At 39.5% G+C, this 25,512-nt stretch overlaps 2 protein-coding genes across 4 annotated transcripts; one reads left to right on the top strand and one right to left on the bottom strand.

Moving 5' to 3' along the window:
* Positions 1-1,260: 1,260 nt before the first annotated feature.
* Positions 1,261-6,979, top strand: LOC115682439 (E3 ubiquitin-protein ligase RGLG3). Of its 3 annotated transcripts, none has more exons than XM_056303167.1 (13): positions 1,267-1,420; positions 1,538-1,708; positions 2,220-2,296; positions 2,820-2,904; positions 2,990-3,130; positions 3,215-3,328; positions 4,043-4,140; positions 4,246-4,325; positions 4,443-4,548; positions 5,317-5,444; positions 5,524-5,650; positions 5,739-5,795; positions 6,442-6,979. In XM_056303167.1, exons 3-13 carry the CDS (start codon positions 2,228-2,230, stop codon positions 6,523-6,525), a joined length of 1,089 nt encoding a protein of 362 aa, XP_056159142.1. In that variant the 5' UTR covers positions 1,267-1,420; positions 1,538-1,708; positions 2,220-2,227; the 3' UTR covers positions 6,526-6,979. The 3 variants fall into 3 exon arrangements, with proteins under 3 accessions (XP_030462524.1, XP_056159142.1, XP_056159143.1); XM_056303168.1 differs by having other exon boundaries at positions 1,271-1,420; positions 1,528-1,708; XM_030606664.2 differs by lacking the exon at positions 1,538-1,708 and having other exon boundaries at positions 1,261-1,420.
* An 881-nt stretch (positions 6,980-7,860) lies between these two features.
* Positions 7,861-23,879, bottom strand: LOC115682455 (DNA polymerase delta catalytic subunit). Its single transcript, XM_030606685.2, has 30 exons — positions 23,524-23,879; positions 23,306-23,416; positions 22,966-23,072; positions 22,714-22,873; positions 22,310-22,505; positions 22,064-22,199; positions 21,818-21,955; positions 21,151-21,228; positions 20,233-20,324; positions 19,547-19,613; positions 19,389-19,460; positions 18,242-18,328; positions 17,525-17,644; positions 17,337-17,435; positions 17,033-17,140; positions 16,786-16,881; positions 16,605-16,670; positions 16,285-16,341; positions 16,101-16,188; positions 15,937-16,016; positions 14,720-14,833; positions 13,190-13,304; positions 12,940-13,112; positions 12,730-12,801; positions 10,049-10,123; positions 9,881-9,970; positions 9,646-9,806; positions 8,716-8,789; positions 8,533-8,620; positions 7,861-8,454 (listed from the first exon to the last, which is right to left on the bottom strand). Exons 1-30 carry the CDS (start codon positions 23,837-23,839, stop codon positions 8,367-8,369), a joined length of 3,324 nt encoding a protein of 1,107 aa, XP_030462545.2. The 5' UTR covers positions 23,840-23,879; the 3' UTR covers positions 7,861-8,366.
* Between the last annotated feature and the right edge of the window lie 1,633 nt (positions 23,880-25,512).

Raw genomic sequence — 25,512 nt, 5'->3', positions numbered from 1 at the left:
AAAATAAATAATCTAAAAATATTTTCTTAAAAATAATTATTTATATTGCTTACAAAAAATGAATAAACTAAAAATATCTTAATCATCGACGAAAACATTTAGATATAAGTTATTGTCGACAATGAAAATATTTTCCATCAACTAATTATTTCAAGCGGTATAAATGATTATTTCCATAAAAATCCTTTTCAAATCATTCACTTTCCACGAAATAAACAGATCCTAAATAACCTTTAATTCCATTATTTAAGACTTAAAGACTATCGATACTTAAAATTCAATACTTAAACTTTCAGTCTCTGTGTTATGGTTTTTGTCAAAGGAGCTTTTAATCGGATATTTTAAGTTAACAATTGAGTCCTCTGTAAATAAATTTTTTAGTCTCATCAAGGATGGATTTGCAACTCTTGGCACTTAATTAGGGTTTTTTTGTTGTAAATTTCAATAATTAGGTTATTAAGGGCGCGTCTGACAAGTTACCAAATAGTAACTATTTCTATTCTTTTGTTCCCAGAATCAGTTTTGGAACAGAAATCCATTTGGTAAATTTTTTGTTCCCGGGCACATATTTGCAAAAATTTATTTATAGAATCAGTTTTGGAACATAATCAAAAAGCAAAAAAAAAAGAAGCTTCTTGATTCTGGGAATAAGAATTAGAAATGGAAAAAAAAAATTCTTCTTCTTCCCCTTGGTTTTCTTCTTCTTTCTGGCCTGTGGCCGGCGAGGGTGTCACGGCCCTTACTGGATCTGGCGTGGACGACCCTTGCCGCCGCCCTCGCTAGATCCGGCGAGGGCGACCCTCGCCCAGTCCGCCGAGGGCAGCCCTTGCCCAAGTCGCTAGCCGCCCTGGCCTATGGCCGATCGCCGGCACCGACGACCTGGCCATGGCCAAAGAAAGGGAAGGGAAAAGAAAAAAAAAGAAAAAAGGTAAAAAATTCAAAATATTATTAAAATATTATTAATAAAAAGAAATTTTGTGTAGTTATCAAACGTATTTATATTCTTTTTCTATTTTAAAAATTGAAATTTTGGGCAATTATCAAATATTTTTAAATGCTTAGAAATTATTTTTGGACACAGAATAAAAAAAAATTATTTCTGAGCAGAATTAGTTTCTAAAAACGGAATAATTGCCAAACTGACCCCAAAAAAAGGCCTCTGTTGCAAAGGTACACCACGTGGGGGAAGAACAGGCTAAGTTATTTTAGAAAACAATAAACCGAAAAGAAAGAAAGAAAGAAAGAAAGAAGAGTAAAATAAGACTCTCATCAGACGAGAACCAAAAAGCCATAAAGACAGATTGGTCAAGCGCCCAAGAAGGCCACTTTCTCTGCATCTGCCGAAGACTTTCTTCGATCGAGAGAAGAAGCTCCTTTGAGTTGCTGCACATCTTCTGGCTCATCTCCAACACATGACCAGGTACATCTCCCTCTTCCTATATCAATTCGCCATGACTGTTGTTGCTGCTTTCGGCTACGGGGGTCTCTTGATCTTTCGAGGGTACTGTTGCGAATTCTTGATCACAGTGCTTTTCAGGATCTTTCTTCAAGACCCATTTTAAGATAGACTGAACTGAGCCGCTACGCATGGAAAAGTTTTCAGCTTTTTCAGAGGGACGACTTGGAGTTGGTCCTGTTTCCATAATGTTGTTGGCCGTGGGCGTGGATCTTTGAAATCATGGGGGTCGAACTGTTGTGATTGTGCTTGGTCAGTTGACTTGTTTGGTTTGCTTCGATTAGAAACTCATTGAGTGCAACAGATGTGGATTCTGTAAATGTTGCAGGGTTGGAATTTTTCTGGGCCGGGTTTTTCAGTTTCAAGTTAAATGGAATGTTGATAATTTATCGGGAAATTTTGAGGGAATAGATGATTGAAGGAAGCAAGCCATCTTTGTCTTGCATTCTTTCTGTGGGAAAGAAATAATTGATGGTCCAAGATATCAGATAATGAATTTGAATGACCATGCTGTAATTTGTTTCCTTGACATGTAGCAGATTATACAAGAATTATGCTTTACTATGCTTGATTTTTAAAATAGTTCATTGGTCTTTGTTTATTCCTGTGATAGTGCCACCATCTACATCATAAGATAGTCTGATCAAAACATAAATATAGATACCTTTTCATAGGGAAATCTGTCGTTCTAGAAATGGGCGATGACGGATCAACTTATATGATCCTCATGATGATTTTTGGCATCAACCACCTTCTTTTGCAGAAAGCTCAATGGACTCAAACTATGGACATGAGCATCGATCGACGCACTTTGGAGATAATTTCAGCTCCTTGGATCAGGTTTTTATTGTTTTGTTTGTTTCCATTAATCGTTAAGGTTTAGGAGGATCATGAACATGCTGTCTCTCTTCATCATTGCCTTTTATGTGCTGAGGAGATTTGGCTTGGTTGTGATTGGGCCCGCCAATGTAGTTTCCTGGTACCACTTTGGTTAAATTTAAGTTTAATGTGGTTTATGTACTTGAGTTGAGGTGACTAACGTGAGTTGTCAAAGTAATTTACATCACTTGTTTACAAGTTTGTTCGTATGTGCATGTAGTCTCCCTCCGTGTAATTACTTAAATTTTTGGGTTGAAAATTCTACCACAGAATTTGAGCCAGTCTTAGTTCGAAATTCCCTAGTTGATATCCTTTTTTATCTGCGGTTCTTGTCTATCATATTCGCTGTTTGTTAATTGGCAATTTTGATTGTGGAGCCGTAAAATTAGATGGGTGTGTGAACTGTGGTGATTATACTTTGGCTGTTTTGATTGTAAAGATGTAAAATAAAACAGTAATGGGATTTGTGATGCTCATATTTTAGGTCACAACTGCATTGAGGGATGCTGGCCTTGAATCATCAAATTTAATTCTTGGTATTGATTTCACAAAGAGCAATGAGTGGTCAGGTGATTCTATTTCCAATAGACAAACAAAGCGTTAAGGTTTTATGAAACTATATATTGGAAAAATAATGTGAATTTCATACTGTAGGCAGACGTTCCTTCGGGAGAAGAAATCTTCATGCCATTGGTAACACGCCTAATCCATATGAGCAAGCCATTTCTATAATTGGCAGAACATTGTCCCCTTTTGACGAAGATGAACTCATACCGTGTTTTGGATTTGGCGATGGTCAGTGCTGTCAGTAATTTGTAGCTTTGGTAGGAATTCTTATCATCGCCTTGAAGCTTTCTTCTCATCACATTGCTTTTGCAGCATCAACACATGATCAATCCGTCTTCAGCTTTTATTCTGATCATCGTTATTGTCGTGGTTTTGAGGAAGCGCTTGCACGTTATAGAGAGATCGTCCTACACCTAAAGTTGTCAGGTTTTCTCCTACTTTGCTGATCGTTCTTATATGATAGTTCCCATTTTAGGCCAAAATATTTTGCACTTTATTCATCTTCTATTAAACGTGAAATAGTCAAATCTGCAAGTTCAAGCAAAGTGCAGTGTTGTTAATCATTGCAAAGAATAATGAAACAGCTTGTCTGAATCAGTAGTATTTTCATTTTTCATTTGCATTAGACTTGATGTGGCAGGACAGATGGAAATCAGATTATAGCATGTATTCTTGTCAATGAGACCCAAATAATAGCATTATAATCCAAGAGGAGAACAAGAGGTTTTGGTGGTTCTACGTGGTTAAGAAATAAAATTGAAATGTCCATACCAAACTTTCCCAACTTGTAAACCAAGTTATTAGTTTGAATAGTTTTTAGGCTTGGGTCGGAAAATAGCTATCTCACTCAACATACTGCTAGTTCATTCCGAAGCCATAGTTTAGCTGTGATAGTCTTCCATTTTAACTGATATTTTCCCATGAATTCACTTGTCCTTCGTCTTTCTCTTTTCCCCATTTTGGACGGTTCATTGCCCTCACATTGTCTCACGTTTCTTTTGTTGGTCTCGTACAGGAAATTTGTCCTATGCTTAAGAGTTTATGATGGATCCTTTAAGACTGTCTCGTGCAGGCGAAAGTCCATATAATAGAAACTTCCATGCTGTAGTATTTAACGCTTTCTGTCACCGTTGTTTATAGGGCCCACATCATTTGCGCCAATAATCGATGCGGCCATTGACATTGTTGCTAGAAGCAACGGGCAATATCACGTCCTTGTCATTATTGCAGATGGACAGGTTCTTAATACTCTGCGTATCCTTTACTATGTACATCCTTTTCCATTATTGCTCTATCACCAAGTTCTTTCCTCGAGCTTATTGGTCCATCACCATGGTTCATAGGTTACTAGAAGTCCTGATTTACCTCGTGGGAGATTCAGCCCACAAGAACAGGCAACTGTAAACTCCATAGTGGCTGCCAGGTAATTTGGAATTGCGTGTTTTTGTTGCCATCCTGCTGGGTGAAGAAAGGCCACATATTCCAACTTTGCAAATAACACATTCCTCGACATCCTGTTTGTGTCTTTTTGGTAGAGTAGCCATTACCCTCTCTCCATTATTTTAGTTGGTGTGGGAGATGGACCATGGGATGCAATGAAGCAATTTGATGATGATATCCCTCAACGTGCATTCGATAACTTTCAGGTACTGAAAGATCTCTTTGGGGAAAATTACCTATACCATCCTGAACTTTGCTCTTCTGTCAATTACTCTCCTCACATTTTAAAACCTACAATTACCATCCTGACTTTTTTCCATTGGTTTTAAGTTGCATCTCCCTTCACACATAATTTGCTAAGTTGCAAATTACCTCATTTTCTTTCCCAAATTACCCCATCCTAGACCTTTGTTTTAATTTTTGGGTGTGGATTTCGTGATGTGCATGAGCGCAAGTAAGTTTCTTTAGGTTGGGGAGATGCAAAATGTAGGTCTCGAAATTTGAGGAGGGTATTTGATATGGAGAGCACAATTGATGATGCCTTTTGCAATTATCCAAGTTCTTTTTATAAGTATAGTTGCATCAATAATGCCAAGGGTTGTTCACATAATAAGACTAGCAATGGAACTGCGTAATTCAAAATAAGTTTCAGAAGAAGTAATTCAAGTATGCTAAATGTATATTCACTAGTTTGTATTGAGGGATGTTTATTGAGTACCAATTCTAGCCAGACGTGTGGCGTACTTACTGCCGATGACTGTGCTGTTGAATAATGTTTACGCAGTGAATTATGTCTTTTGGTTTGTGAAGTTCCCCTTCTCTGTACTTTTTTGTAATATGGTGTGATATATTGGTCTCTGACTGTAGTAATTGGTGCACGAAGTACACATTTTAAGTTCAGAATCAATAAAATCCATCACAGTTTTTTTTTGGTGCTTTTAACCTTCTTGTTTATTTATTGTTCCACGACGCAGTTTGTCAACTTCACAAAAATCATGTCTGAGAACACAGATACTTCAAAGAAAGAGACCGCTTTTGCTCTTGCTGCTCTCATGGAAATTCCCTTTCAGTATAGAGCCACTCAAAGCATTTCGCATGTCAAGTAAGATTGGGAGCTGCAGCTGTTTGTTTCTACACCACATTGAGGCCTGCTATAACGATAAATCATGCCTATACTGCAGTAACACAGTGACTGGTCCTCGTACGAGGCCACTTCCACCCCCACCTGAAGTCAGTGGTCGTGACAGCTTGGATAAGTCAATCCCAGAAAGTTCTCCAAAAACTCAGGAAGCAGCTCCGGCAGAACCGGTATCATTTAATCACCATTTTTTTTTTTTGTGAACTTCAGGTTCTTGGTTAAATCTAAGTTTGAACTAAGCTGCCTGTGTTCTTCAAGGTTTGCCCCATTTGCCTTACAAATCCAAAGAACATGGCCTTTGGATGTGGCCATCTGGTGAGTAATTCTCCATTCAGCAATTAGTATCATTCTTTATGTGACCTCCAATTTGTGGAGTATACACGTTAGCACCTGTTATAGCCATTTCCCACCTGAACTTGCTTTCTCACTTTCAGGCTAGAATCTAATAGAATAGAATTCTTCCTTATTCAGATGAGGAAGTTAAAAGCATAAAACTGGCTGTCCCCAGTATAACAGTGCCAAATTAGGTACTTCTGAAAGAAATATATATTTTCCAAAGAAAGTTCTGGCTCTCATTCAACTGGTTTTGTCAGAGTTGGCTATGGCTCAGCCAACAAATGAACTTATTTTACAGTATTGCTGTTTATCATGCCCCAGAAATCTGACGTACTTAACTAATCACTAGTTTACCCACGAAATAATCTCCAACTAACGGTTGGACTAGTCTCATTCTTAACGGAAAAGAATACTACAGTAGTAGCATATACGGGGCACGAGATGTTATTCTCATTGAAGGCTAACTAGACTAGAAAAGATGTTCAAACTATGATGGACTGTGGAAGTAATGATTCCTTAACATGTTAGACACACAGAGAGAGAGAGAGAGAGAGAGAGAGAGAGTGTATCTGTAGTGCTGTGGATATTGTAAGCTTACATATGTTATTTTCTTATCCCTTTCCAGACATGCAAGGACTGCGGCGCATCAATCTCAACCTGTCCTTTGTGCCGACAGCCCATAACAACCCGTTTGAGACTGTTTACTTAAGTTGTCACCTTGAATAGTTGGCTTCAAAGCTCGCAAGAGCAGTAGTGAAAGTCTGGCCTTGGCATCGGAGTGTCCAATCATCGACTTGTGCCATTACTTGCAGTAACGGTAGATTTCAAGTAATAGCAGAAGCGAAGATGAGCGGATGATTTCAAATTAAAAAACAGATAACCCTAGTCGTGAATGTGAAAATTGTTTGCTGGGTGATTGCGTCTCCTACTTAAATTATGTGCAAATTTTATAATATTTTTCCTTTCCTGATCTCCTGTGTGACCTGCATTACTAGATGCTCGTAGTGAGTAGGGGTTGTTCCAGATAGCGGGCCATTTTTCCAGACTGCAATTGAAAGAAAAAAAATCTTGTAATTATACTAATTGTGTTCTCACGGCAAAAACAACCCATGAATTGAGGATTGATCTACTCAAACAGTGTTCGAGAGCGATAATTGTAAGCATATCATGATGTCTTTTTACTTCTCTATGCAGATCTTTTGGTTTTGGGATCCAATCAGACAAGTATAGATTAGATGTGTACATTCGCTCTAACACCCTGCATTTTCTCAAACATAGATAGTACATGATCAATCTGGGAGATTTCGTATTTGATCCTACCCTATCATATCAGTTCCAATAGTTTCCTTTCTGACCATACACATCTGAAGAGGAGAGTATATGCAAAGCCATTTGCAAAGTGGGGAAGTCCTATCATCCCTCCAAGATCCATTCCTTCAAATGCTTTTTGCCCCCTTTTGAGTACAGATCCCTTAGGTTTTAATTTTAACGAGGCTTTGGTTTTGACAAACCAAAACTAGACGGACTAAGCCATCTCTTTACCCTAAAAGACCCGGAAGTTAATACGTCTGTAACTAAAATGAAAAATATCGGAGCTCAAATGCTCAATTGAAAGGCGATAAAGTTAGTAAGGAAAACAAACAGGATTTGGGCGGACAAATTTTTGCATGACATTTTCTTAGTAATCTTTAGGACATTTACTAACCATCTTTAAGGTCAATGTTACCTCTGCCGTCAAATTCACCATCATATTGAAATAAAATAAGATTGGGGAAAAATAGCCATACCAGCAAACAGAAGTGAAGATAGAAGCATCTCCTCTTGTCGACCAGCACAGATCACTGCGATCAGATCAATTTCAAAATCTCGACAGCAGACTTAGCTTTGGCATCCGTAGCAGCGTTCACTTTACAAGTGCCTATGACAAGCTCACACTGACATTTCCAGTGGAAATCTCTCATTGTCTCGTACAAAACTCCAGCAGCCAATCTTTTTCTTGTTATGTACACTAACGGAGATGCTCAACTAAACACCCCGCCATGAAGATACATGCAAAATTAGATTATAGAAAAGCTGGGAGGATAAGAATAATACCATATACATGACAATCCCATGGCCTGCAACAGGCAATCAGAATAGGTACACAGTACGTCGTGCTCACACGTGAAGTCGAGGAGGCTACAGGTGAGCAGAACTCTTCTCTGTCAAAAACCCCCGACAGGTCATTTTCTTGGCCTTTTGAATAAGATGAGGCATATCTTTCTTCATCAATAACCCGTAATGGATGAAGCCAAATCGCTTTTCTATATTTTTGTCAGAGGCGTCAGTAACAAGACCTCAGTGGCGACTTTCCATCTACCATCTCTCCTGAGGGAGAAACTTCTTCCTTATTACTTCAGTCCAGAGGCCAGGAGCAACTTTGAATTTTCCCTCATCTTGACCACGGGGATCCGGCTTGTCCACCGGCATCAACACAGAGAGCTCTTAGTACATTTAATTAGGTAATCAAAATTTGTCTGCGGAAAGAAGACTACAAAGTCTGTTGACATTTTAGAAGTTCCATCTATCTAATTGCCCCTTGGCTTCAGCCATGTCTTTCTGTGCCTTCTTTCTCCGGTAAAATATGGGACAATCCCGACTGCAAAGGTTATGATATCAATTATGCAAATAATATACAAGCTATCTTAAAAAGTATTGTGAGGAAACAAAAAATAACCTTGTGCAAAGTACATCCTGATGAAGCGAACCCTGGCATTCTTGACACTGTGTCCAGAGCCTTCCAAAAAGCTCCTCAAGCTCGGAGACTGCAACCATTTTATGCAAGTAGCCAAATTTACCTGTGTGCTATATATCCGACTAAGGTGCAGGAAGAAAATATAACATCAGCAGAGATGCTTACCTTGAGATACCGTTTTACAATACAATTCAGCTTCCCTTCCCTTGCAGTGTGAACAAAGAGTTCCATTTGTATTGCTGGTACAGTGGACAGAAGCAATATAACTCAGGGTTGGCACACAAGTTTAAGACACATTGCAAATTAACTTTCTATCCGTACAAAAGCCCAACAAAAAGACTTTGCCAGTTTCAGGTCCCAAAATATGAAAAGGGAGCTCAAAAAATTATTTCGTTACAAAGCAACTCATTGGTTGGACAAGAAAGATAAAGTATGCCATATGAAGTGAATGCATCTATAACTTGCATGCGTGTGCTGCAAAATTGGAAAAAATATTACCACTTCCTCATTCAATGGGCAATTCAAGAAAGATGAGACAGATTGCTCTGTGCATAACAACAAACTATATGTCGATCTTCAGTGGTTATGGCTCTCTCAGCATCACATGGTGATGTTAAAGCTTGAAGGAGAAGCCAATAGCAAGATCATTCTTCTTTCCTCTTGTTTATTGCGGAATACTAGTCCAAATATATAAAATTTTGACAGAAATCTGACATTTCATTAATCAATTAATTGATTACTCAAACTAAATTCAAGATCTCACAGATGTTACTGGCAGTCTAGCAGGAGAAATGCTGATTTTCACTTTTCCAGTCATTCCTTTTCCTAATGTAAACTCTAGTCCATCATTCACAGAATAGCCCCAGAATGTGATACTATCTTTGACACATTATATTGCAGATGAACCAGAGGACTGTTTGAACAAGAAAAAAATCCTTAAGAACAGAAGCTTACCATGTTCAACTAAACCATCAGATTTTGAAACCAAAAGGCAAATAAACCTAAAGATCAATGTGATCTGAAAAGAAAAATACAAGCACACAAGAAATTGAAACACAAGAAATTGCAGCATAAGAACTTAAATGCAATCAATACCTTATCAAAGCTTTGCAACCAATGCAAGTTAGTTGCTTCTTGGCAAATTTCATGATCCCGCTGTTTGAAGGAGTAGAGATGGAAATAGATCTTGTATGACTTCCCTGAAGAAGTTCCTTGCTAGCATTCTTCAAGATTGGTTCGAAGATTCTGAGAAGCGGCTGCAAAATTGAAACCCCTTGACCAGTGAATGAGAGATTTTCATTACAAAATGCAGAATTACTGATAAAATTACCTTGCTAATTTGATTTTCTAGATAGTATTGAGGGTCAATTGGGATGTTGTTTTCTAGCACATAGATGGGATCCTCTGATCTTTCATAAGCCTGTTGTCACCAAGTTATTTTGAGAAGAATGGTACCATGAACAAAGACACTGAAAGGAAGAATCTAACCACTGATTACCTTGGCACCTTTTGCAGCTTTAATGATGACATAAGGTACTCTATCACCAACAGTTGGGGCAGTGGCAGCATCTCGCTGTCAACAAAGAACAATTAAACTCCAGAAATTCAAAAGAGCAGGAAATGGATATACTTCATGGAAAGTAGCATCTTAACTAGCCAAAGATGAATATGGATAGAGGCAAAATGTCATTAGTAGCTACAAAGACGAGCTGATTTTATCCAAAGACATTAACCATGTTGTCAATTTAAGAGGTGTTCTAAAGATCTAGGCAATCTCAGAACTTGACATAAATCAAGGCAAAGGGGAATCTAATTTCTAAAAAGAGGAACACCAAAGTGCTATACTATAAGTAGAATTGACACCGACATGCAACACGCGACACGACACGCCGACACGTCATTTCTCAAAAAATAGAGAATTCCGACACGTTGTATTTAAATATATATTTTTGTATATACATGATAAATTATCATTTTTAAATGGGTTAATACCACAAAAACCCCAAACTGGTACACCTGTGACAAATTTATCCCAAACTAATTTTTTGACCACAAAAAACCTCAAACTGGTACATTTGTGACAAATTTACCCTCCGTTAATTTCCGTTAAATTGAATTAATATCACAAAAAATTACAAACTGATACACCTGTGACAAACCGAGGGTAAAACATAAAACTGGTAGATAAGTCAACTGCCGTATGTCATTTAACAAAGCAACTTAACAATAAAATTTAACGGAAATAAATTGAGGGTAAATTTATCACAAGTGCACTAGTTTGGGATTTTTTGTGGTAAAAAAATTAGTTTGGAGTAAAATGTCACAGGTGTACCAGTTTGAGATTTTTCGTGATATTAGCCCTTTTTTAAATTGATTCAAATCCATAAGTAAATAAATAATAAAAAAAGCCTAGAATGAATTTAAACTAAAAACATTATACACGTGATCTTAGTAAGAATAAATTTTCAAAAAATAATTATGTATAAATAAATATATTAGTTAAGAAACTGAAAGTACATAATCAAATTTGCAAAAAAAGAAAGTACAAGATCAAAAATAAAAAAAGCAGCGTCCGTCGTTGGAAGCCCAAGCCACTTTCACTTCGTCAAAACCCTAATAATATCCTCCCTCGCTATCCCCCCTACTCTCTCCAGCTTCCCTCCTCCGCATGACAATCCTCAGCCTCCTCCCGCCTCTTCCTTCTCCTCCGTTGCCGGCGAAGCGGGAGGTGAAGGAGATGACAGCGTGGAGGGCGTCGTCCTTGGCGTTAGAGATTTGCACCTTCTTCTTCATTGCCACGCTCATCTCTCTCTCTCTCTCTCTCTCTCTCTCTCTCTCTCACAGTGACGAATGGACTCGCGAGTTGCCGGCTTGTCCGATGCATTGACCACATGTCGGATGTCCGACACCTGTTGACTGCGTGAAGGACGCGTGTCAGATGCCGACATGTGTCCAACACCGACATGGCGGCTCCCGAAGCGTGTCGGTGCTACTTAGGCTATACTAAAGTCACACTTCTTCCATTTTGTATTATGCACTTCCTTTAGGAGCTTCATTCAAGGAGAAGAGTAAATGGCAACTAAGCTAATCATTTGACAATATGAAAAAAAGCTGGACAGTGGGAAGAGAGTTTAACTAACAACTACCTTGATTAAAAGTGCTTTAACAAACTTATCTGTGTTCCTTGTCCATTTTCGCTATCCTAAGACCAAAAGAATTCCTTTAAGTGGGAGCCTGTATTGCCCTACTGGATAGCAGGTATGCACTTAGACAATTTTTGCTTTTTAACTCAAGTACCTAAGGCAACTGGATCTGCATTTCAAGAAGAAGACCAACTCCGCAGACAACTGACACTAGCAAAGTTTGGTATGACAGATAAGAGAGTGGATCCCGAAACAATCTAGGAGCTTACCTAATGGGAACATGAAAAAGAACATAGGGTAGGAGTTCTTGAATAAAGTAGAGTATTTAAAAAGCCATAGAAATGACATTGGCAGGTAATCATAGGGTAGGAGTTCATGCTGTAAGTCCTCAACTATGCATGGATAAAGATATTGTACTTACAGGCTGTTGATAGTTTTTTCAATCGGTTGAGAAAATTTCAATACTAAAGCACCATGGGCCCTGAGCATGATTGTTTACAAGAGAGGGATGGTATCAACTCGCGAACATTAAAAGGTCATAAGAAGTATGATGCGCTAGATGTTCCAGGGAAGCCCCTAGTTTTTATAAAGGAACTGAATTTTACATCATAAATAAATTATGAAAGAATTATCATTGGCAATACAAGATATTGGCAATCATAGAAAGGGAGGCAGCATGCGGACTAACTGATGTTTTCTTTGTAAAGTGTGAAAGTGATAGTAAATCATCTGCACCGAAGCAAGTGTCAGCAACTTCCTATTCGCGCTTTGAGATTGACCAAGTGATAGAAAAGACAGTTGAGGGATAGCCATGGTCGTGAAAAGAAAATAGGCCTAAGGAAAAAGCAACTGACACAATCCCTCTTCCCAAATTTTGGATTCTTTGAGAGAGAGCAAGGAGGAAGAGAAATCTTAAAAGGAATTGAAACATAGATGGATCTGTTCATATCTAGAAATTTTACAGCTTATTAGCAAAGTCCAACTGATGAATAAGGGATCACAAAGTAACAAGAGGAAAGAATCAAACAGCGCTAACCTTGCGCATGCGTTCAGCCAGCTCAACATGAGCAGCCTTTACATCATAATCATCCCCTGACTTTGTCAAACCCTGCAAAACTCTATGTAAGTAGGAAACTAAACATCTGACAAAGTTCACAATGAAAGACAAAGAAATGGTATCTAATGGTCTGTAAATTGTAAAATCACTGGAGTTAAATGACATTTGGGTACCCTAATTCGTTTTCACCTTTGTAATAACTAAAAGTGACAAATCCACTCGATTCATGAGAAGGTCTGAAATAGTGTTCTTGACATACTGCACTGCCCCAGGAATGTCTCTGTCGATAAGTAGTTTATGAAGACACTCAGTTACCAGGTTTTTCACCAGTAAGCAATTGTCCCTTCTGACAGTTTCAATGCCTGCCCATTGCACACAATGACTAGTATAAATTTTAATAAATGGAAGAACGTAATAAAGTTAGGATTCATAATTTTACCTTTTGTATCCATTTTGTCGAATTTCTCTGGACTTGTCCAATAAAGTCCAGCATACCTCTTCTTGCTGATCAACAAATATGGATAGTAGACCTTCTCAAACTCCAGTTTGATGGGCTTAAGAAGTGGAAAAACAAGAGAGTATGTTAACATAAAACACTGAGAAATACTCTTCATATAGTGACTCTAGCTAAGCCAATCATCATTAGCTGAAAGCCAATAATCAACAGTGAAGTCCTTCCAAAGTGAAACCAATGGTCATGGCAAATAAGTCCAAGGTGTGCACTGTCAACGTTTCTCACAAGTTGGACAGCCAAATAACAGCAGAAGTCTGTAAAATTGGCACACAATGCCAGACTTCTTAACATTAAACTATCTGTTGGTATAGACATTCTTTATTGTGGATAATTGCAGTTGGGAGCCAATGACAAAGCAACAGCTACTAAATCTTCTATTAACTTTCTAATCACCATCTTCCCATAAAAAATGCCCTTCCTATGTCTGACTCCCTTCCAGGAGCAGTTCCTTAAATAAAGATCATAGCAAGTATATTCTACGAAAGCATATTGTCAGAATATCAATATAGGCCACCCAGGATGTTAGTACAACGAAAGTTTTTAAAGGTGGTCCCATAACCTTATATAATTTAGCCTTTCTTTAGTACATCAACACCAATTCACTAGGATCTATCTGATTGGTAAGGCGCAAAAGTGACTCACATGTAAATCCTGATTGACTCCTCAATTCACTTGATTCACAATCTCTAATATTTGACTATAAATAAGGATCCAAGTATGGACGTCGTTTTCTCCTTTACGATCCTATGAGAAAAGTGGATTTTGGTTGATTAAGTCAAAATTGAATGCTAGCAGCACAAATATATTTTCACACCACTAAAATTACCAAAATCGTATAAAATAAAACTAAGCACCTTGGTTTATACTTTTTGAATAGATGTAAAATGTCTGTCAAAGCGAAAAGAAATCAAATGAACCACTCAAATTGTTATCAGTATTTTATACGGAAAAGATTCATGTTCTCAGGTACATTTATCAACTTCTTCATCTTTTGCTCCTTCAAGAGTTATATTTGTTAAGCTTGAAGTTAAGTTGAACCGCCATTCAGGCAAAGATTCATCTCAAAAGAACGGCAGAATGGAGAATTTCCTCAGTTGTTCACAGTTGCTTAAGATGGGGCAGTTTCTTTCTTCGTGTGAGAAATTATTGGTTCCACTGGACACTATAACTTAGTGGGCCACTTTCTTTCGCCAGAGGATAAATCAAAACATAGAAATTTTGGACAGATGGGAGTCATTAGCTCAGAGAAATGAGGGTGAATCGCCCTCAGGCAGGATTGATTGTAGTTCTTAGAAAAAGTAAAGTCTCTTATTTGTGACAAGATGGAGCTTTTTAAGAGGAATCGACAGCAAAAATCAACTAATATTCTGCTGGAAAAAGGCATACACCAAAGCAAGCTACTAAACGTATACATATCACTGTGAAGCTGTAAGGTCAATCACGTGAATATATTACCTTGGTGAAAGTTCCACTAATATAATCAGCAGCTTCTCTTCCCAATTTCATTGCTTCTTCCACTGTAGGTACACCAAATTGCACCATAACTGAATCTGTGTCACCATAAACAACCTGATCACAGAATGCAATTCCATTAGGACATGAAGCATCTAAACTGCAAGTAAAAAATTGCAGAAATTACATGAATGGTGGTGTGAAATATCAACTATTTAAGCCTTCGATTGAGCTACGCCGCATATGTGTACACGCCCGTGTGTGTTTGTGTTGTGTGTGGTTGAGACATTCAAGGCCTCTAACAAGTCAAAACTTCATTTTTTCTAATGCTCTTTAGGATCTCTGTCTGCTTCATAGTAAAGATTGCAAATAAGAATTTATAAGACGTAACATGCAATATGCACGATCAAGTTCATAAAGTGCCAAGTTTGCTTTTATAAAATCAAAAGGATTGCTATAAAATGAGTTGTTTCGTTAGATTGTGGTTTTCCTTAGATACTTCCAGATTGCATTGTTGATCACCAGTTATATCACCAAGACAAATACAGTAGACTAAGTCCAGCACTGCAGCTTCTTTTTTTTTTGTAGTTCGTGATGAGAGTAGCCAATTGCTCTAAATGCGAAGATCGAAGAAGGTTTGTCCAAAGAACTAATAATTCATGAGTCAACAGAAGTACCAATCGAGCTCTATCACCATCGCGAAAAGGAAAGAGAGCTTCATAAAGCCCAAAAATCAGAGAGCAGCCACATTTTCAAAATTTTAGACTCTTTCAAACCACTCAACACATGTGAAAATAAGTCTAAAAGATTAGTAGAAAAGGCAGCCAAATAATAAATCGAGATGCCACAGAGAATTCATGGTAAGATGAAGATTGCAGGGTAACAAACAATTCTCTAAAATGATGAAGATGACAGATCATCTTTCATTTTCTTTTCAGAGACTTGAATGGGAGAAACAGAATCTGCAGATTCAAATCCTTCAAATATCACAGATCTTCTATTATCGAAATATTTCGAGAAACAAAAGAAAGCGCCAACTTAAGTGCAAATGACAAATTTTCATTATGAGGAAATTGGAATCTCCAGTGTAAATATCTGGTGGAAGTATTCCAGCTAGAATGCTAAAACACACAAAAAAAAAAAATACTCTATATACAGCTCTGGCCAGCTTTATGATCCACTAGATAATGAATAAAACAGAAAATAGGGTAGATAACTACCTCCGCATTGTGTTCATACCCTCCAAGCATGGTAAATTTATCTTCAACAAGCTTTTTTGTGTGCTCAATCATCTGCCGACCTACAGTTAAAAGATTTTCGTAGTTTATATTAGTCGCAAGTTATTTATTTGAAACCTCAATGAACTATGTTATAGGAACCTCACCATAGCTTGTGACACTTGAAGATATCTCAAGGCAGGGCAACTGGCCAATAGTAGCTCCAGTAAACCCATATACAGAATTTGCACTAATCTGAAAGTAATGCAAATCACAGGAGTCATTCTGCTGGCAGTTGTTATGATGGTTTACATTATGGTACATTGTAGATAAAAAACAAATTCAGTGAACCTTCAATGCCAGCTGCCGACCATCTAGCACGGCCCTTTCAAGTGGATCCTTTGCCTCCTGAAATAATCCACAAAAAAGAGTTGTTTACCAAAGGTCTGGCAACGAAGATGCATTTTAGTGCTTTCAGTATCTTGTATACGAGATGCTAGATAGAAATTATGTTCATGCAATGTAATCACTACAAACATGCCATGGTGTGGAGAGTTGACATTTATACATTCATGCTTAAAAGCATGGAGATTGACTAAACAAGCTGCAATGACAGTGCAGAAGAGAGACTGCTGCAGTCACCGTAATCATTCAAAAACATATGTAATTACCTTCAGGTCCGCCTTTGCTCTTTTACGAGCAGCTAGTAGTTCTTCAAGGATCTCTGGCAAAATTCCCTGCAAGGAAATTTTTTTTCATACATCGCCATAATAATTATGCAATTCAGTCTTCTAAAATATTACAATAGTAAATTCAATAGGAATAGAGATTATCAACACCAATAGGTATAACCTTTTGCAGACTCGATTTGACAAATGTTTCACCAGACGGAGTTCTATTAACACACTCTAGTGGGAGGTTGAGCTTGCGAACATCCTCAGGAGTAACCTTCATGCATAACAAAGAATAGTTTTATAATAAATAACAGTCACCACAAAATGCTTCTACCTTAGATGAAAATGAAATCTAATTTTCCTTAAATAAATTTGTCTTGACATAACTTAAAGGCATTGTAACAAGCCACGGAAAGAAGAATTACCAGTGTGCAATAGCACAAATTATAGGCCATCATTATTGATGGATACAGAGAAGCAAAATCCAATGTTGCAATTGGCTTTTCATAGTAACCTGCCCTGGCCTCCAGAACCTAAAAAATCATGGACCATAAAAAATTACGAATTATTTTTGAATTTTCACAGGCTGCAAGCCACGTAAAGTTGATTTTCCTAAAAATGCTCAGTGAGAGCAACATAACTATTAGCTAGTGAGAAAAGGGACTAATTGGCAATATACTAAAACTATATGGCAATTTTCAGATAGAGAAGTTTATAAGATCAACTCACTGTAGCACCCTCAAATGTTCCTTGCTCAGATCCTGCCTGTTTCATATTTGGGATAACAAGGTTCTTCTGCTTTGCCTTCCTAAGAAGTTGGGAAAGCACCTGCAACAATGAAATGTTAGGATTTTCTGACATCAGCAACAATCTTTGAAATAAAATAATCATCAAATTAAAACCCAAGAATACATGACCTTAATGCTCTGCCCCCGTGAAAGAAGAAAAGATATAGGAACACCAGTGACCCTGGCCATCTCCACATAATTGTAAATGAACATCAGTTTGTCCAGCAACCGCTGTGGGAGATAAGCATCCTGCGATCAAAAGAATTGTCGACCAGTTGATGCATTAGTTGCAAGCAATGTCTCCTAAAAGCAAAGATATAGTCAAAAAGTAAATGAAGATAGATGGATGTTTTCGACAGTATCTACATCCCGACAGCAATCACAACTCATCTAATTCTAGAGGACTGAAGGCAACACTCGAGGAAAAAAACAAGTTAGACAAAGCAATACACTCACGTCAGGACAATATATCAATGCTCTAAAGCCATTTAACTGATTCAAATGTTACGTAATCCGGTCAAGCAATTTTTTAAAAAGACCATGCATCTACAGGACACTTGATGTGCATCATGAAAGCATTCTGCTGGAATATAAACAAAAAACAATATATCAAAATATACATCCAAGTAGAGAAATGCACTACATCACACTAGATAGGGAAAAATGGCAACAGCATTTGATTTGCCTGCGGCTGAGAAGCCTCAAGCTCCACACCCTGCAGATTACTAACTAATTCTGGAATTATATCAACACCGTACATACTACCCAGCCAACATATAGGATCGTGTATGGAGCAAGGGTACTATATACTGGAAGTAGAAGAAAACTTCCAAAGAATGTCTGTACCTTCAAACAATATACGGCAAGCCGCCTCCTTGTTTCCGCATTGCCATTTTGAAGATCCGATATAATTGAATGGTGAACATCCTCTTTCTGCATGAAAAGAAGTGGCATGAACTCGTATAAGATAGTACGACTACTTAGTTATGAAGGGACAAAATGTTCAATTACAAAAATAACAGTTGATATTTATTCTCTTAATTAACTTATGAAACCAGATCCCTAGAAGAACAATTCTTCAAACTCCTACTAGTGGAAGCATCATATTACGAATGAGATAATACAATCTTTGATGCATCAGATATAATCTCATACAGACTGACGCACAGTGCACTGGCAAATATTTTCTTCAACCATGCATGCCCCCAAAGCACGCGGATGAAAAGCATTGTCATTGGGACATGAGCTATGATAAGCTAATAAATAGTGCTTCCTAGCTCACTATAAGGAGCTGATAATTCAAACAACCAGATCAACTAAATCTTATGATTACTCCTTATAAGAGTGAAGAGTTCAGTCAAACCCAACGAAAGAACTTTCCAATCATCAAAATACACATTAAATTATCTTCTAAATATGTGTAGCCCTCAATAATCATCTTCAAAGATGTGAGATTGGTAATGCTGAGGTCCTCAAGAAAAAGCAGTCTCAAAATTAAAACTGTTAAAGAAGAGATCAGTCGTGGAAGAAATTAATCCAGCTCCTTAGACTAATAATGCATTTACTTAAGGCAAGCATTGACCAACTTATAGCAATCACATATTGGTTTCAGCTCATCAAACTATGAGAATAATGATACAAGTCTTCCCTCGTCATGAAGATGCTTGGTGAACCTTAAGCTAGAGCATAAGGGAACTCAGATGTGAACTTGCAAGGCTGATACTACAATTCACCTTATACCACTGTCTTTAGAATACGTCGTCCCTATAACATCTTTCCAGTATGTACACCATTTTGTGATCCCCAAACCAAAAAGAAGCCCCTCAACTGATGAAGACATTTCAATCACCGGTTACTTCCAACTAAACACAAAGTACAGAACCTTTTCCTGCTAACCACATAAACTACCTTGCATCTCGATCATGCACATGTCCAAGACAGACACCAAGTAAGCACATGATGACCTAAACTTTAGCAAGAGATTGAAGCTCACCTGTTCAGAAAGGAAGTGTGCTGAAACAGAGTTCAACGAATAAGAACTCAGTTTATAATCTCGTTGCATAACCTATCACAACAGAGAAAACTTCGGGTTATCCATATAGCTTCATGGAAAAGAGCTAGGTACTCAGGTAAAAGCTCTGGAAACCGTACCTGGAGCAAGTCAAATTGAACCCTCCCTTCAATGGTAACTTCTTTACTTTCCCTTATTCCATACTGCCTGTGATACAAAGAAGCATTGATGAGCCACACTGGCTAGTGACATCAACTCATGCAGAACGTCACAAGTTCTGCAAATTTATATTGATAAGCCGAACAAGGTAACTAAAAGCACATTAGAATGCGTTTACATGCACTACCTCAACTTAATTGTGCCAGCACATTTGTTTTGGAGCAGATCCAAGTCAATTCCCAGTGTTAAGAAGTAATAACAGTTGTTTCAACTGTCATTGACTTTTTCGTTCTACTTTTCAACTTAGGAGTGCTAGTTTGTTTGTTCACTAAGATCTTGTACTTGTCAAGTTGGATATATGGTGTTTTCAGCTTGAGGGTCATATTCTCGAACTTGCTTTGACCCTTGAACTAGGTACCATTTGTCGGTGCATTTGCCATTTCCAATATGTAACTATCAAGTCAAGTAGTAGCTAATCATTTGTTGCTTTAGTCAGTTAGAACATTGGCAACTATATTGTGAAAATGAGGCCATTCAAACTATCATTGTCACTTAATACTAAACCAACTATTTTTTTTTTCTAGTACTCTAAAATTAGATCTTTCGACTCAATTTTATAGAGAATCAGATGAATGTAGTGGCTAACTTAATGTCAAGCCTTAATTACCTTGAGGAAAAAGTTGTATCTCTGACACGAACCCTGCTATTCCTCACACGGCCCAATAAAGGAAATTCAGGAATGCCCAAAGCTTCAGCCCTCTGCACAATATAGAAACCAAATTATTGACAATAGGCACCATAGCAATATTTGATCCAAGAACTAGCATAAATCTACTCAGCTGCAAGTAATATATAAAGAATTGAAAAAAAAAAAAACCCCTAAAACATAACTCCCACTAGCCATCAAGCTGACCACTCCATCAATTTGGTCCAGCATCCGAATGACAATGATAGAAAATTGAAACCTCATTTATTTTCTCCAATAGCAGGCACAGAAAATAAGAGGTTGGTCACCAGCCAAGAGATCGCATGTATTGCAATTGCACCGCAGTTATAAACAACCATAAAGCAGGTCGGTGCATTAGCATGTTGTAGCCAAAAGTAGCAGGAAGAGGTCAATGACAGAGGAGAGGGAACCAAAAGATGCATTTTGACTTTAGAAGCTGCTGGGCTTATGCTTGCTATAGTGCCTGTTCCATTTTAATAGAACAATACTAGCATACAATATCAGAACCCTAAGACCCAGTATCCCGGCTAAGATAGATATCCATATCCAGAACTCATAATCCATAAAAATAAGGTTTAAAGCATAAATATCCACAACAAACAAACCATCATCTCTGCTAAGATGAACCACTAGACTCATATTTAGCTGTCACAGGAGGGCAATGGAATTATAAGTAATTGAAAAACTCTTAGCCAATTATGGCCATCAATAATTCCAAAGATTAACCGTCTTCAAGATGCATGTCCAAAGATTTGAACAATCCTAACTGATCCATACAAGTAGTAAACTTTAGCAGTGACGGAGAAACCCAAGTGAGATGCACAAATATGGACATTGGAAATTCTTGATTTTACTAACCTCAATAAGATATGGCAAATCAAACTTGCAGATGTTATACCCTATTACAATATCGGGGTCGACTTCCCTGATAAAATCCTGCAACCAAACCGACACTTATTATAATGGCTATACTTGCTTAAGAAAATCATATTATCTCCCAACGGAAAAAATGAATTTAAAGATAACAGAACTTGCCTTACCAAGTATAGGACGTGGGAGGTGTTTTAAAAAAATGATTACAAAGAGAACATAACTTGCCTTACCAAGTATAGTACATGGGATGCTGTTTTTTTGTTTTTGAGAGGAGGGGGGGGGGGGGCAACTAAACAACACCCTCTATTTGACCAAAAACAAACAACACCCTCTGACATTTGACAATTGACTGCAAGCAAAATTGTTAATACAACATTACTACCGTGTAGTCTAACTGCATCCAGCCAACCAAACGACCAACAGAAATTTCAAGTGAGAAGGCAAAGAATCCATGGAGATATAAACGTAGCATACAGGAAGAAAATAACTGTTTCAGACACTTTTCGAAAATAATTAATATATACAATGCCATTAGTGACTAAATTGCTAAAGCAGTTCAAACCATGCACAGATCTAGTATATACACCTAAAGCAAGGCGACTAAATCCTTTTACAACAGTAGAGAAAAGAACTCTAGGGACAAGCCTAATACCCTCCAAGCTAGCAGGAGTTCTCTTTCTGTGTCAAATGACATGACATCGACACCAACTATCGGAGAGCATGACTTCAGGGTCATCACATTTCGCACATGCGGCTGGCTCTCTCCCTGCAAGGTGACTAGATTGGCCACCTAAAAGACACCAACGGTTTCCAGAAATAGATGAATAAGATGATTGCAATGACCAAGCCATTGTACTTTCAAAAGTTTAGCCGACTAGAGGGATAGAAAATTTCAGACCTGGATAACGGGATCATGGTTAGGCTCTGGAAAATGACCTTTTCGACCGGCACACTCAATGTCAAAACTCAAAATGCGAAAAGGAGCCATCTTAGAGAATTCACCTTCTGGGGAATGGCTGATGAGTTCAGAGTACCTGAGCAGGTATGTTAAGTGAAACCATGACACAAGTATACCCTTAGACTTAAAAATGAAAAGGAAACTCCCCTCTTCCTTGAATAAGTCGCCATATATGTCCAAGGATACAAGCAATCAAACTCCAACTGGCAATAAGACAAGTTTTTGGCTGTCCTTCGGTACTTCCCAGCAGGTACTTCAATCCAATTGCCACCAACAACATTGCAGTCAATCATGAAACGAAGTGCAAAAAGGATGTTGCTTTCATATGTCATGAAGCTCTTCATACCCAACCCATCAATCTGAATGCCTCTGTCAAGAATGCCTGCCATTATGAAATCTCGAATCAACAGGAAGTACTACTTTGAATAAACATCCAAATTTCTACCCCAAATAAAGTTTTAATAGAGAGTGATAATTTTCCGCAATCTGCACAAAGATGATTCAAAAGGACATATGAGGAGAAGAACCGTGCATCCAGTCAAACATATTCCTCAGAGTGGTTCTCAAACAAAACAAGCCTGAGATGTTACCACGGCATGTGGTCACCATCGTTGGCAATGCAACCACGATCTTGAGAAAAGGATGAGAAGTTTGCTGCTGATAATGCATAATACTTCTTTTCTGCACCCGTTCTATGCGTCTAACGTACTTAGGCACTTTGCTATTCCTGTTTGCATCTCTCATCCTTCCCTGAGAAACAGTCGCATGTGAGTTTTAAAACCAAGAAGATAAGGCTATATAATCAATGAAGCAACTCTTCGTTGTCTAACGACAGAAGATACCTCGAGAACTTGATGAAAACGGGAAATATCATCCGGGCCCATTCCTGGAGGACAACTAATGTAGAAGTACGGCTCAAACCCATGAACATTGCAGCAAACACTATGCCCTACCAAACAAGGTTAGAAATAATTAACCCACCGTAACATTCAATGGAAGCTAAAAAAAAAAGGTATAAGCCTTAAAGAAACTGTCACTTGTTGAGGCTACCGGGATCTACATGCCGTGCTTAACTGAGGAAACACAGCTGAGAACTGGCTCATGCCCTGATGAAGACTTTTTTCAACTAAAGAAATTAACTTGATGAACAAAAGTTAAAAGAACGAAAGCAAAGTAGCTAACCTTCCCTCGTGACCCCGAAAATACGAATAATTGCAGCAGGCCCGGAACGATCAGGCAAGAGTTCCCTGTGGCTCTCCCCGATCACGTAATCGATCTCCAATTGCTGATACACTGAACCCAACGAACAAGACAGAGATCGCTTAAAACCGAACAAAACCCCGAACCCAAAACCATACACGACCGAATTCAAAAAAAGCCCGGCACGAAGACACGCTCACCGATGTTCTTCGACTGCGACACGTAGGCGCCGGAGAGGGGCGGGCGGGCCCACCTGGCGAGGCGCGAGGCGAGTCCCTGGCGCTCCTCGATGTCGCGGAGGATGAGGGACTCCTCCTCGTCGTCGTCGTCGCCGCCGTCGCAGGGGATTAGGGTTTCGTCGAGGTAGACGTCCTCGTCGAGGAACTCCTCCTCGAGGGGCGGCCTCGGGGCCCGCGGCGGCGGCGGCGGCGGGGCGGTGGCCTGGTGCTTCGGCGGGTGCGCCGCCGAGGAAGGGTGCTGGCTCGTCGGGGGCCGTTTCCTGGCGGAAGCGCTCATGGCCGCGACTCAGCGTAAGCTCTCTCGGGGCGAGTCGAGGGCGCGAGTTCGAGTTCACGGAGAGAGAGAGACGGAGAGACAGAGACAGAGTGAGGAGGAGGGAAAAATGAGATTCCCGCCAGTTTTGTGGCGGATTGTGTGCAGGGGAGGGAGGGAAAGGGAGAGGACTTTAGTCATGCCATGTTGCTGTAAATTTTCTTTCCTCCTTTTAAGGGAAAATTCCAATTAAGGACCCAACTTAGGGATTCTTTTCTTAAAAGAGGACCTAAAGTTAATATGGTATTAAATAAGGATCTGAAGTACCCAATCAGTCTCAAATAGGGGCTCGAAGTACTCAATTTGTCTCAGGTAAGGGCCTGAGTTCGCCGGCCGGTCAAATCTCGTCACCCGGCAAGCACAGTTACTGTTTCGACAACCGGAACAGTATATTTTCATCTCTATTTTTTTTTCTTTTTCTTTTTTTTTTCTCTTCCCTCCGCCGGCCATAGCCGCGGCCGGTGGAAGTCGCTGACCTCAAGAGGAGGCTGCCCTCGCCCGACGCCGGCGAGGGTCGCCCTCGACTAGGCTGGGTGGGCGAGGGCGACCCTCGCCGGCGGTGGGCGAGGGCTCGAGCTCGCCGGCCATCTAGGCGAGCTCAGCCGGCAAGCTCTGCCCAGATTTGGGCGAGCTCGAGCTCGCCGGCCATGGCGAGCTTCGCCCAGATCTGGGTGAGCTCGAGCTCATGCCGGCCCTCGCCATGGCTGTGCGGGCCGGCGAGGGCGAAGCTCGCCCAGATGGCCGGCGAGCTCGAGCTCCCGCCGGTCTCAGCGACCTCGGGCTCCCGCCGGTCTCGGCAAGCTCGAGCTCGCCGGCCATGGCACCCTCCCCTCCCCTTCCCGCTCCAAGTTCTCCCCACGAAGCCGCCGCCGGAGTCCCCGGGCCGCCCCCCCAGCCCGCCCGATCAACCCTCGACAACCCGGATCTCGGGCCCTTCCTCCTCAAGCTCGCGCGCACACCCATCGCCTCCGGCGACGGCCCCGCCAAGGCCCTCGACTACGCGATCCGGGCAAGGCCGGCCTCCTCGAGCTCGCCCAGATGGCCGGCGAGCTCGAGCTCTCGCCGGCCTCAGCTCTGGCCCTATTCCGGTGCCGTAAATGTCGGCCGGTCGCCGTCCGGAGAACATTTGGCCGGCCAGCGAGCTCAGGTCCTTATTTGATACTAGTTTGGCACTTTGGGTCCTTAATTGATACCTTGTCCACTTGAGGTCCTCTTTTGAAAAAAAAGCACCCACTTTGGGTCCTTATTTGATAATTTCCCTCCTTTTAATGATCTCTTTCTTCTTCCATTAATATTCTACCGTCTTAGTACCACGAAAAACCCTACACTAGTATAATTATGATAAATTTACCTCGAATTAATTTTTTGACCACCAAAAAATTCAAGCCGGTGTACTTGCAACAAATTTACCATCCGTTAAATTGGATTAATACCACGAAAAACCATAAATTGATGAACATGTGACAAAAAGATAAGTAAAACCCTAAACCGGTACACCCGTCAATTGTCACATGTCATCAAACTCATTAAATTTAACGGTAAAATTTAACAGAAACTAACGGAAGGTAAATTTGTCACAGGTATATCAGTTTGGGGTTTTTCGTGGTATTAACCATATTCTACTTGATATCTATAAA

This window comes from Syzygium oleosum, unplaced genomic scaffold (assembly GCF_021117445.2).
Source record: "Syzygium oleosum isolate NSW1041296 unplaced genomic scaffold, Sole_v2.1 Sole_v2.26, whole genome shotgun sequence".
Taxonomy (NCBI): Eukaryota; Viridiplantae; Streptophyta; class Magnoliopsida; order Myrtales; family Myrtaceae; genus Syzygium; species Syzygium oleosum.
This window is presented reverse-complemented; position numbering and strand designations above follow the sequence as displayed.